The sequence below is a fragment of the Larus michahellis genome, chromosome 3 (genome assembly GCF_964199755.1).
Source record: "Larus michahellis chromosome 3, bLarMic1.1, whole genome shotgun sequence".
Taxonomy (NCBI): domain Eukaryota; kingdom Metazoa; phylum Chordata; class Aves; order Charadriiformes; family Laridae; genus Larus; species Larus michahellis.
This window is the reverse complement of record NC_133898.1, coordinates 59,983,806-59,996,841: the sequence shown is the minus strand read 5'-3', so window position 1 is coordinate 59,996,841 and position 13,036 is coordinate 59,983,806. Positions and strand designations below refer to the sequence as shown.

Sequence of the window (13,036 nt, the reverse complement as noted above, 5' to 3'; positions counted from 1 at the left end):
GATCTCTGAAAAAGATACAAATAGACCTGGAAATTGATAAGACGACAGTTCTTTCTTTTTGGCTTTGTGTGGCAATAATAATTGCAATAATAATGTGCAAAAATAATTGCAGAGTTCCCAATAAGGTAAAAATTTACCTGAGGGATAGGGTACCTTCACTGAAGACAGCACAGCAATTCAGTATCTGTGTGGGATCACAGCTCTGCTTTGTACAGGGATTGCTGTTAAACAGTTAAAAAAAGGCACATGCAAGTGGTAGTATGTCTTCAAACAGAGAAATGTCTGCTGCAGTTAGAAGAAATTAACTGACTTATCCCAGCACTTTCTTGCATGTCGATGTCTAACTTTTTAATCACAACCACCCTGCATAATACGGAAATTAAGAACAGCATAATTTTCCAGTAATTACCAGAAACATACACATTTTCCAACAGGGTGACATTATGTCATGAATTCCCTTGTCAAGAGGAAAAAAAGACAAAACATATCATACTTGTTTGAGAAGGCAAAGTGATAGATTTGTCACGAGGGTAATCATCTATAAAAAAAAAATCCACTATTATCAACTTCCTGAATTTCTGAAAAGGGATTCATTTTCTGCCTGAGCTAATAATGAACATTTTTCTTCTATTCATCACCTTCAGCTATTTTCTCTCTTGAGATTCATTTATCACTAACTACTGAACCCAAGAAATAAAAAATAGGCAACATCCTCTTTTGAAGTAATGGCCTAGAAGACTATTAAATCAAGAAGCAAAAGATGGATTTCAAAGATATACATTAGAAATTCTTGTAACAAGCTGCAGGTTTTTCACAGGGGATCTGCACCACCAGTTTAGTAAAGGTATTGGGGAAAGTAAGTTCATCCTGTGACAGCAGAAAGCGGTGAACAGTAAATTGGTTGGAGTTTTTTTGTTTTGTGGTTGTTTTGTTCCCTCCAGATAAAACTCACAATAAAAGAAATGAAGTTGCAGGAATAATGAGATCAATAGCACCATAAAGTGTAATTCATGTTGGAGGAATTAGTCTAGGACGATAGTTGAAGCACATTTTAAATCTAAAATAGCCCAACGTTAAAGCAGACCGTGCAGATGCTTGAAGCCTTGTGAACCCTTGTGCCCGTGGCCCGGCTCCCAGCCTGTCAGAGCCTCACTTGGGGCCCTGATTGACTCTTTTGTGCTCTTGAGATATGGAGTGACAGCCATCCTGGGGGGAATGGCCCAAAATGCTTTTCCTATGGTACAGTGGGGCCTAAGGTTCCCCCAAGTATCTCAGAGTCCCGTTGCTGCTCAGCTTTCCCCACTGCTGGCATCCCTGCTCTTTGGCAGAGCTAAGAAATGGGGCATTTCTGGAGGGGAAAGGAGGAAAACATGGGATGTACGCTTTAATTCCTTTCTTGTAAGATTCTGCTGTTGCATTGTCTTGTTATCCCAACCCTGTATTTTCCAACAAAATCAGCCTGTGGAAACACGGGAAAGAAGATGGAAGGAGCGGGACTGTCTTCTTTACTTTAAGTAGGATGGAGAGAAGACTTCCCCAGATTCCCTCTTACCTCATCCCTTGCTCAACCTTTTCTGCCACACCAGGTAAAAACCAGACAAACAATCGCTGTTGGAGGCCCTTGCCTGATGCTAATAGGCGCTCTTTCGTAAGGTTATTGCGTAAGCGCATTCAGATCACTAACTTGGGTCCTGGCAAAGGTCTCTGGGCAAATCAAGGAGTCTAACCTTCCAGGAGGAGACTTCTGAGAGGTGCGCTTCAGCAACTCCAGGACACTGGGACTCACATCACGGTACAGGTTTCTGTCATTAATTGGTTCCATACTTTCCATGCTGCCTCACTGGGACACGATCCAAACACAGCTTCTTACGCAGACTTGCTATGCTAAAGCAAGTGTATGGGATTTGAGACATTACTCTCTCAGATTCTAGCTTGTTGGTCTGAAGCCAAAAGGCAGACAACACCTATGAAGTCCCAAAGCTAAGCAATTTTACTATGTAAGGCTGCTGCCTCTATGCAGGAGAGGCTCAATTTCACCAACTTGCAAAGCTGACAGCAAAGCACAGACCCTCAGCGACTTATTTCTATGGTGTTTCCAAAGCCATGGGGCAGCAGGAAGGGATGTGTGTAAATTCAGTCTCTGCATTTGGACAGTGCGACAATATGCTTTTCCTTTTCATGAAGTCAACAGTCCATATGGATGTTCCCTTGGTAAAGCCAATACAGCGGCTTTTCTCTACAGATGAAGCTCATGGATTCCCTGCTCAGGAAGCAGAGACAGCTTTCAATAGCAAATTCTCATCTCGGTGTTGTATGAACTAGAGCAGGACTGGAGAAGGAGCAAAGGCTTCAACATCTGGTATTAATGGCATCAAATCATGTCACAGGTCAGCAAAACAATTTTATTCACTAGGTGATTTCTTGACACTGATTGCTCTAACACAGAGTTGCCAACAAGCCCAGCTATCCCTAGGCAGCACCCTAGAAGTAAATACTCACATCTGTTTCTAGAATTTTGCATAGTGGGTTGAAATGGATTCTCTGCTTAACATAGCAGACAGCTAGCAAGAACAAAGCATGAAATCAAATTCCATCAATCCCCTAAATTTGTTTATGCAACCCATTGTTACTGCTCACGGAACAGCTTTGGCAGCCAAAGGCCACGACAAAACGTAGCAGTAGTTTATTCAGGGCAATTTTTCCCATCTGCCATTTTTGTTGTCAGTTGTTTTATATTGATTTCTCTCCATGCAGTTCCAAGTTTAACCTGGGCACAGCTGCATTGATCCAAGAAAGCTGAAGTAATTTTTCTCTTGTAATGAAGCAGAAATGGGGCAGGAGACGGCACCTATCACCACTCTTCTGGTAAGAATATATTAGAAGCTCTTTCCCATAGCACTGATGTAGATTAAGCCTGCGCTTATGGCTTCTCATACAAATATTTCTGGTAATTGCATTTTATCTCTGGCAAGCAAGATGAAATTCACTCCAAGGAGCATGTTCTCAAGTAACTCCTTCCCTCACATGGGAATGAGCTGACTCAGCACATGAATTATGGAATCACAACTATGTGGTGCCATATCACAGCCCTTAGATTTAGAAAGGCGATTTTTCATTAACTATAAGCAGCACTGCTAGGGCTCTACAATAAAGGGATTTGACCTGCATCTACCTGGAGCTCCCCTTTATTTATTTGCCAAACTGGCCCACAGGATATGCCCTACAGGTCATCCTCAGTGGTCACAAGTGCCTATTCATTTCTGTGGGGTCCCTTCTTCAAAACCCTTCTGGTCACTACACAGTCATGAAAGAGAAATTGTGAGCAGCCAGCATAATCATGGCAAAAGAGCATCTATCATCCGTGAGGAGAGGAGCAGAGGCTGTTGACTTTAATAAAGCGGAGTCTGAGATGGAGACCTGCTCACACCAAGCAGAGGGGAAAAAAAACCTATTTAAATTAAAACCATCTCTCTGTAAGATAACCACAAAGACATACAAATTAAAGGGTTGCTGAAGCACTGAGGTTCGGGGCTGCCAGCCTAACTACACCAGCAAGGCTCAGAAGTCTCCTCTCAGTCCTTCTGTTTCTATGGTAGCTGTAGCCTGACATGAAAAATTCCCAGTGGCATGGGAGTACTACAGAGCCATTAAAAAAATAAAATATGTAAATGATAGAAATCATTATATGCTCTCAAGGAATTAATCTGGCTTAATTTTAAGGCTTTTCAACGGGAAGGCTCTACCGTAACACTAAATGCTGTTAGAAAGTGCGGTCACTTCTATTCATAGCCACCTTTCAATGCACTCTGAAGTCAGATGAAATCCAGTGGGTTTTACTTACCAGCAAAGCTTCACGGCAGATAAAACGTCAACTGCAAGAAACCTGCAATTCTTTTTTTGCTAACGAGCATCGTTAGATTATCATGTGACAGGAAGACTATGCCTCGGGAATAACCTCCTGAACGTTTCATCCGCCCTGGAATATGCTTTTGCGAGATAAGTCATAATAAATATAATATGCCAATTGTCTAACCTATTTGGAAAGAGCAGGTACATGAACAACTTTGTGCAAATACGAGAGAACCTGCTGACAGGCAGAGACATGGTTTAAATGCCATTTCCAATCAGAGCGCTATAGGTAAGGGCCAGGCATGTAGCCCAATTGTATAATATCTGGAAATTGTCCTCCTCCTGTTGCCAGGAATGACTGACAATGGTAAGTCACCTGTTACAATGCCCGATACAAAAATTCAGGCATTATCAAAATGGCCAGCAGAAAACTGCAGGAAAAAAAAGAGGCTCAAACAGGCAAATGATAGGAGCTGAGAAATGCAAAATGCATCTTTTTAATATGGAATTCCAAACTTTAAGCATGCCATCAATGAAGGGCATAGAGTGACCCACATTTTAAAGGTTTAAAGACTACCTGGTCTATTCTTCAAACTAGAAACTTCTAATTTATTAAGAGAAGTCAACTGATTTTTTTCTTTGAAAGGGGTTAAGAGGATTGATTCACATTTTCATTTTGCTGAGCACCCAACCAGAACATCCTTCCCTTCTCCCATTTGGAAAGCTGTCACTGGACACAGCTTCTCTATTTGCTCCCAAACCAAGCTGTCAAAGCTCCCCCTCCTTAGCTGAGCATGCAACAAAAAAGCTCTGACAGTTTCCAAGAGGAGAGTGATAGACAGGATGTTGAGTGGTAAATGAGGATATTTGGAATACATCTGTGGACATATACTTTGTCATTCACTACTCAGCACATCTCCAGCTCAGAGGAATGGATCCTCTTACGCAGCAGCAGCTGTTATTGTTTGGATTGTAAATAGTCATGAGCCATATGGTGTGGCAGAAGAAAAAAACTTTACACTTTCTCACGTGGACAAATATTATTATTGCAAAGCATAAACACATCAATATATGTGTCTTTTCTCTGGGGAAGCATATAGCCTTCAACCTGATTCTAAAAATATTATCGGCTTTCAGATGAGCAGATTACCTGTAAATACTAGGTTTGGATTTGTAGAAGTTGGATGACTTGACAGAAAACAAATGCAGGTGTGCAGCAGACACAGTGCTTTCTGTTCCATAGATGGGATGAAAAAGAAACACAAAATATAAATCGAGATAGTAAAATGGGAGCGAAAATTAGGAGGAAGGGAGAAAAAAAGACATTTTATATGCAAACACTACGGAAAAATATATTTCAGTATCTTTTGCTATCAACTACCTAACTACATAAAAAGGAGTGGGACTGTGGCATATCATGCAAATGGGTCAGCAGTTTCTTCACGCATGTGAATTTGAACTTTCCACCTGGTCAGTGACGTGTAAAGCATTTCAGACGTTGGTGGACTGTATGCAGACAAGAGCAGGCCTCTCAAAAACAGTGGGACCTCTGCTCAGCAAAAGAAGCTGCCTATAATCAGGGTTTCCAGAACTTGAACAAGAAGATGCAGCCCACTCCCTTGCTGTACCCGAGCTTATAAATCAGGCTTTCTCCTCTCTACGCCTGTGACTGCAGAAGACCTGTTGAATTCAGAAGGGTTGCTTTCTTTTTAAACCATGATTTCTTCAGTGTTCGTGTTTAAAACCTACTGGAGCTTTTATCTATGTTATTGCTAAAGCAGTTTTTCGCTTACATTTTTACTTTAAGTGCTTTAATTAAAGGAAAGTTTGATGACTCTTTCCATTGTATGGTGAAGCTGGCAACAGACACAGTTAACTCACAGCTTTGCAGAGCCAAGTTTCTGAACTACATCCCAAAAATCTCAGCAGAGTGATGCTGCACTTGCCAATAGCAAACACTGGCACATCCTATTCCTATGGTTAGACAGACCCCATGAACTCGTGACTTGGCAATTAACAGTTCTTTTACACTCTCCTTCTCTCAGCCTGTTTCAAACACCGCATTGACACCAACTGGCACACCACAGCAGTTCTGAATTTATATGATGAAAAACCGTTTCACTAAGAGATCTTGTTGGTGACTAGTTGCACCCCAAATGAAATGATCGAGCAGACAATAACGACGGCAGGGCACTCTTGAGCCCGCCAGGGTGATGCCTGGGCTCTGGACACTGGTAGGGAAGTCAAGAGACCTTCCACTTTCATTAGCCCATGTTGAGAGTCACAGTTCAAACCTGACCCGGAGATACAAAAAAGGCAGCAAAATCAGCATCTAACAGGAACTGAGGGAAAAAAAACCTCCAATCTTTCCATGGGATTTGGTTGCCCTGCATCAAAGAGCCATTTTGCTCTAATGACCTCCCTCCCACTCCCCAGTTTTCAATGTAAGATGACTACAGGATTAAATGCTTTTCTACCGCTGTTACACTTAATATCCTGCCATCATTAGCCACGTTCTGGTTATCATATATTTCATTACAAAAACTCAAAACTGGAACTGAGATAAGCAAAATGCCTGTGATCAGGAGAACGGGTCCACTACTGTCTTTGAAGCATTTGCATGCCTCAAAGTGTTTCTTCTTTTTATCTTTGACAGGAGACATTGCTCAGTCCAATGACTGAATATGGACCAGCTCTCCTGACTCACTCTCACCAAGCTGGCTAGATAACCCCATCATCGACACACAGGGAACCAGCTTGCCAGCTTCCAGCACTGAGATATTCTGCAGAGCGACTTGAGAATCCCCTCCAGATCTCAGCTCAGCCCAGCAGCGTTACTGCAAACCATACGAACAATGCAGACACCGGCATATCTTCGTGACAATCAGCTGGCTTCTTCCATGAGAATGCAATGTATTTGCTGTTTTATTTTGAAATTATAACCAACATTTCCAGGCACCTTTCTTTTAAAATCCTTCCTGAAAAGTACAGTGTTTGCTCAACCGTAGCCCCGTTTTTCCAAAATAATTTTTGCTCCTTTGGACATTTTAAACTATTAATCTGTGCTCAAGTGCAAAAAAACAACGAAGACGACTGCATTGTCCTACACGCAACTCGCTGAGACAGGAAAACATTAGGAAAAACAGGCACTTATTTGAAAATTTGATTTCAAGAGGTGGGAAATCCCATAGACAGAAGTTTTCATTGCATCTTCTCCACAAAGTGTTTATAAAGCTCAGCTCTGAGGGCAGGGCTCTGCTCTTGACAGAGAGCTCACCCAAAAAATGACTACAGTCAGGGGAAGATGGAAGTGCTATTGTTCTGGGAGAAAGGCAGTAAAACCCCCCCAGTCACTACCAAAAAAAAAAGAAAAGGAAAAAAATGAGCTGCTCTCAGTTTCAATTTTAGGAAATATTAAAACCAGTTAGCAAATCATGAAGGAGAAACATTCCCATAGCCATCACTGGACACAAGCTCACCTGAAATAATTAAATTGTGAAGGTAACTTCCACACATGGGAACGCACTCAACATATATATGTCCAGACAACCACAGAGCTTTTCTTTACCCACAACACTCTTGGATTACAACCAGATTGCAGGATGATGGCCTAAAGGTTCAACAGAACACACATTTCCACATGCAAACCTGCTGTCACGAGCTAATAACATTTGTACAAATCATATACACAAAACAGCAAAACCACGAACTTCATAGCTTGCGAACTTGAACTAAATTATATGGAAAAAGATTAGCATAATGTCCTACATGTCTAAAATGCAGGTTGTTTATGTATTCCTGCATTTTCAGCAGCTGGACAGCCAAACGGTTACTTTAGTTGCCTTTTTTTTTTTAAAAAAAAAAGGAAATATAAATAAGTCCTCACAAATTCGAACATCTTTTATATTAATAACTGTCTCCTAACTGCAGTGCTGCCTATGGAGGAAAGACCTAGAGCTGGCTGAAACGGTGTCAAAGACTAAAAACAGCAACAAAATAAGAATCATAGCAGCCCTGTGAGGAAAACAAAAATTACTGGTATTTTAAATATATGGAAACCAAAAGATTTGTGTGCGTATGTACCTTACTACATGAATAAAGTACAATTCGCTTTGTAAACAAGTGTAGTAAAATTGGCTGTAGGGTGCCTTCCTCAACCTCCTCTACGGCTGCCTGTGGCAGTGCCTGAGATGATATGCCAGACACCCTGATTATACGCTTTACCAGCTAGATCACGCGGCCTCTCTCCATCAGAAAAAAATGTGTTCCTTAAGTTACTTTAGAAAACCTCCAGCTGATTTTTTTTTCTTTTCATCAGGCGAATATGAATGTCCTGATTACCATCAGCAACAAGAGAAGGCACAATAAAGTTTACTTGTCCTAACCTGCAGCTATGCATACGGTTACCTCCCTATACTTAAGCAGCATTATTTTGTCTGGCCTTTTTACTCTTATGGGCAAAACTTGGACTTAAAAAACCCGGCCGCTCTCTTTAGTTAAAATTGATAATTCAATGACTGAAGTATTATTTGTATTCTCATGGCAAAAAAAGCGAAAAAAGAAACAAAAGAAAATGGCTACTTACAGAACATGCAGAATACAGTTAAGACAGAGAATGCAGTTTCCAGAAAAAGAACAATGATAATTAGTCATTTAAAGAGTTTTCACCCATCTGAAATAAAGTTAAGTTTTACTTTTCCTTTTTTTAGAGTAAAAAAAACCCACCTCTTTAAATATCTAGATAGCAATACCACAAATGATTTTGAAAATCTAGGTTACTATTATGTTAAAAGCAGCTGCTTAAACAAAATGCATCTATTTAATGAGCTGACACGTTTCCCTTTCAGAAAAAGTCAGATGAACTAACTGTGAATCAGATTTGTATCTTGATATTAAAAGAGAATTCACGTTCCACTTTCCCATGGAACACGACAGCAAGCGTGCCTGTTCCTGTCTCACCCCTTCTTTAATCGATATGTTATGTTTTCCGCTTAATAAAAACCATATAGCCCTGCAGTCAGAATACCAAAATCACTTCCATCTTAGTTTTCAGAAAGTGCTGAATAAAACACGGAACAAAAATAATCCCTCCTTCCCCACGCACAGGGTTTACTCACCATCCCTTTATTCCAAAACTCAGCTTCGCTTGAAAAATGATCCATAACAACGAAATTATTTCTTCCTTGTCAAAAGTATCTCTCCAATCATTTAAATTACTGAGCAAAGAAAAGGAAACATTGTGCTCCACAGAGCACTCTAAGCAGGCACTGTTGTTTTCGCTGATGCAATGAGGCTTCTAAGCAAACGAGTTTGCAAGCAAGCTGGGTAGTGGCATTTTCCTTATGATTCAAAAGTGAAGTATGCCTCAGCTAACTGAATGCTTGCACAACGTATAATAAAGGAACTCAAGGCTTCATACACGTCTCTAGCACAATCGTTTCTAAAACTTCAACTCGCATTACCATCTAGAACTCTGCCACACCTCAAAAATGACGTGCCAGATACAAACTTTTACTGGGTGCTATGTGCAGCCAAAAGAAAGACAGCTTCAAGCCAGAGGCTTGTATTTAAAGGTCTCTGAAGTGCAAGTCCCTAAGGTGTATGAAGTTACATTCTGTGTATGGAACGTAACTGTGGATTCCTGCTTGCTACTTATAGAAATATCATAAAGGTCATCATAAGCTACGTGCTAAAAACATCTAGTTTGCCACAATGCATAACTGGATTAATACACAAAACTACTGTGATAGGAGGAAGTTAAAAAAACCATACATACGCACACTTATAATTGCCGCTTTTAACAATTAACCCCCCTGCAAAATCCAAGAAAAGCACAGAATTTGCAGTGCATTTTCTTGAGAACTGGGGATAACAAGATCCAGGGACAATCTGAATGCTGCCACCTCTTTTCCATAGACACGCAGACCTGTTTGTGCCCCAAGAAGTGAAGCCGAGGTGTTTGGTAACAACTCCCTGCAGTAGATTGAAAAAGTGGGAAATATGTAACAACCTAATGATTGCCTGCGAGTTGGGAGACTCCAGTGCAAGATTTGTCATTTAGTTCCTCTGCCTATCTTTAAAGCTTTTAGCGGGCTGCCTTCACAGGTAAACCTCGTGAAGGTTCAAAATCTTTCAAGTCCCAGACTAAAAATACCACTCCAAGCAAATAAATGCGGTTGCAAGACCTTTACAGGACCATCAAGCACTCACCAGGTTCATCAGATAACCTTTTTTTCTTTGCAAGCTTTTGCTCTTTCTGGCATATTGAGGTCTGAGGTAGTATTCATTCTACACCTCTTGATGTAATCTAATGAGCTGGGACCACTGCAGGTGCTGCAGCCCTTACTGGCTTGAAAATTGCTGAGACAATCTAGATGAATGTTGTCCACAGCTCCAAGTTTAAATACTTAAAAACTTTTGTTTTCTGCCAAGCTCCTGCCCCTAACATCCTCCTGCCTTTACCATCTTCCTCTGATGCCCTTGCTGTGCGTGTGGGCTCTTGTAACCACGAGAAGCGGACAGGCAAAACCAAATAACGAGGTGGACGGGAGCAGTTCCTGGGGGAGCCAAAGCAGTCTCTGCTGGGGTTGGGCCGTCGGAACGGGGGGATGTGGCCAGGCCCACCTGTCTGGGGGGCAATTCGTGCCCACGGCTGCAGCGACCCCTCAACAGCTGGGGGCTGAAACACCTACCCAGTGGTTTTCGCTGGGTAAGACAGTAGTAATGCCAGCACCTTGTTAAATCATTTAAAATGTAGAAAAAGCCTTCCACCTTCTTACAGCTTAGGAAATTCTACTTCTAGATATAATACCTAATAATATAATACAGTAGCATAATTTCCATGCTATTATAGCCTGAACCACTTAGGCACGTTTAGACAACATTTAATTAGATCAGTGGGACAAAAAAAAGGAGAATAAAAATGCCATGTTTTCACCCAAAAGAGTCACCCAGGCTAGTAAAACGTCCCTACCAGACTCTCAGTGCGCTCTTTGGCCTGGGATATACTTGTGCTATTTAACACATTAATAAACGTTTACAACCCAATGATCTGATTTCAGATCTTCCAAGTCTAATCCATGCCCAAACAATGTGGGATAAATTTAGATGCACCTTTAATCAGCACTTATTCCCAGTTAAGCACTTCAGTGTTCTACTTATACAAACAAGATGAAATAAAACAGGATGCCGATCATCCTGTATCTGTCCAGAAATAAATAATTACAAAGGATGTTGTTTGGCAATAAATCTATTATTAGTGCTTTTCAAGCTCTTTGATTTGCAAAAACTAACAAACTGTTCCTTATCAGCATGTATGTTTTTCCTGCTTTATTCTGTGAATCCTGCAACTTGGCAAATTAATATAATAATTCTGGCATTTTGTGGAACACAGACATCTTTGTCCTACTGCAAAGGATCCTGAACCCTCTGGGCTTTCCAGTTACAACCAGGATGTCTCCAGTACTTTATCTGTTGTTTTGAACCATGTACATTGAACCCAGTGGGTTGGAAATATGTCCTGTCACTGAGCTCCACTGTAAGCTCTAAGGAATTTTTCTATATCTGCTACTCTACCATGAAAATGTTACTTTATCTTACCCAGGCATTTTATTTTAAGGAGCATTTGAATTCGTGTTATGAAATTTAATTTACATGGAAGATTACCTCATCTTAGATTTGTTATTTCAAAAACTAGAAAAAAATTTTGACTGTTAGAAATACTGTGGTGAAAAACTGAGGTGAAAATACTAAATGACTGATTTCCTGGTTTCCAACAAATATTTGATGGGGGAGGGAGAAAAAGAAGAGCAAAGGGCGAGTGATAGCAGGTTGTGCGTTACTGGATCCTATAAGCAGGAACTCGGGATAGAGATGGCAAGGAAAACCACAGAGGTGAAGTGTCACACAGTAGAAAGCAACTTTAAAAGCCTATTTTTTTTCTTTTTACTCCCTTGATTCTCATGCTACACAGCATAAAATCTTCCATCAGGATCATAATAAACATCTATCAAAGATCTTTCTCTGCTACCTTAACAGAAGGCCAAATAATTCAGAAACCAGTTGAAGTTCAATTACATTTTTCTGCAGTAAGCCAGAAAAAGGTGAAAAGTAAATCACCTTTATGTACCCTTCCTGAAGTTCTTTTATACTGATCCCCCCCAGAAAACATGTTCTGAACATGTCCATCATCTAGCTCCATGCTTCTGCCTGTACCAGGCAGACCCCCGCCCAACTTTATATTTTAATTTCAATACCTATGTAAATAGCTCCATGTTAAAATTATGCACTTGTACTAATGTCTTATAAATATTATTCCTTAGCGCTTCAGACCACTTTACCTGCTTTGAATTGTAAGAAAGATTTCCAAGGTTTGGTTTCTGTAGCAATCAACAAGCAGATTCTGGTTTTAATGACCTATTTCTGAAGCAGACCTTGGTACCACAGTTACATACTAATGGGCCGTCTCTTCTCTCTCAGCTGTGGAAATGCAGCGATTCACCCCAGCCAGGGGCTGTCTTTACCCACTGGTGCGGCGCTGCAGATTTCCCTTCTCCTGTGGGTGATTAGGACAGCCTGCTGCAACAATACTGTGCCAAACATGACATGCACATGTGTCTTTGTCCCAAAATTTAAAGCACATCATTCTCCAGCATCTTCACTCCAATCTGACAATGCCGAGGAAGATTTCACGTCCGGTTTACTGGGTGAGGTCTGGCTTTTGCAGCATGAAATAAGGTTGCAGATCAACTTCTATTGACTGATGAAGTCTTACACTGGCACAGAAACCCATCAGCCTGAACGTTAGGATCTAAAGTGAAATTCTTCCAACTGCTGACACAAGTATATGCATTGGTTAATATGACAGTTAATCGTTTCAGACTTTACTAAAAGCAAATCACGTGCTTTTGGAAGGCATGCAGCTAACTTGGCAGCAGAGGTCTCTGTCCCCTGCAGCTCTTCGGAAAAAAACCCCAATCATCAAGAAAACTATTTTTAACTGCTCCACAAGAATTAACAAAACTGAGATTATTACTGTAGAAAACATCCTGTCTCCTATTCCTACACCACTGTGGCCTCTGAACTTGTTCACTCAAGTTGTGATCAAGTATGGCTTTTAAACTAGTGGCAACTGGCACCACGGTTACTTCTAGGTTCAGTCAAGCTGCATAGTGATTTTAAAAAACTT

General features: G+C 40.8%; 1 protein-coding gene across 3 annotated transcripts in view; it reads right to left on the bottom strand.

Moving 5' to 3' along the window:
- Nucleotides 1–13,036, bottom strand: part of LOC141740893 (SAM and SH3 domain-containing protein 1-like) — a 569,515-nt gene that overhangs the window by 187,283 nt on the left and 369,196 nt on the right. The window contains exon 1 of one of the 3 annotated variants that reach the window (XM_074580367.1): nucleotides 8,967–8,986. The exons of the other annotated variants lie outside the window; for them this stretch is intronic. Within the exon in view, the coding sequence (XP_074436468.1) occupies nucleotides 8,967–8,969 (3 nt within the window). The 5' untranslated portion in view covers nucleotides 8,970–8,986. Of the gene's footprint in view, nucleotides 1–8,966; nucleotides 8,987–13,036 lie in introns of those variants that run through there. 3 annotated transcript variants of the gene reach the window in all.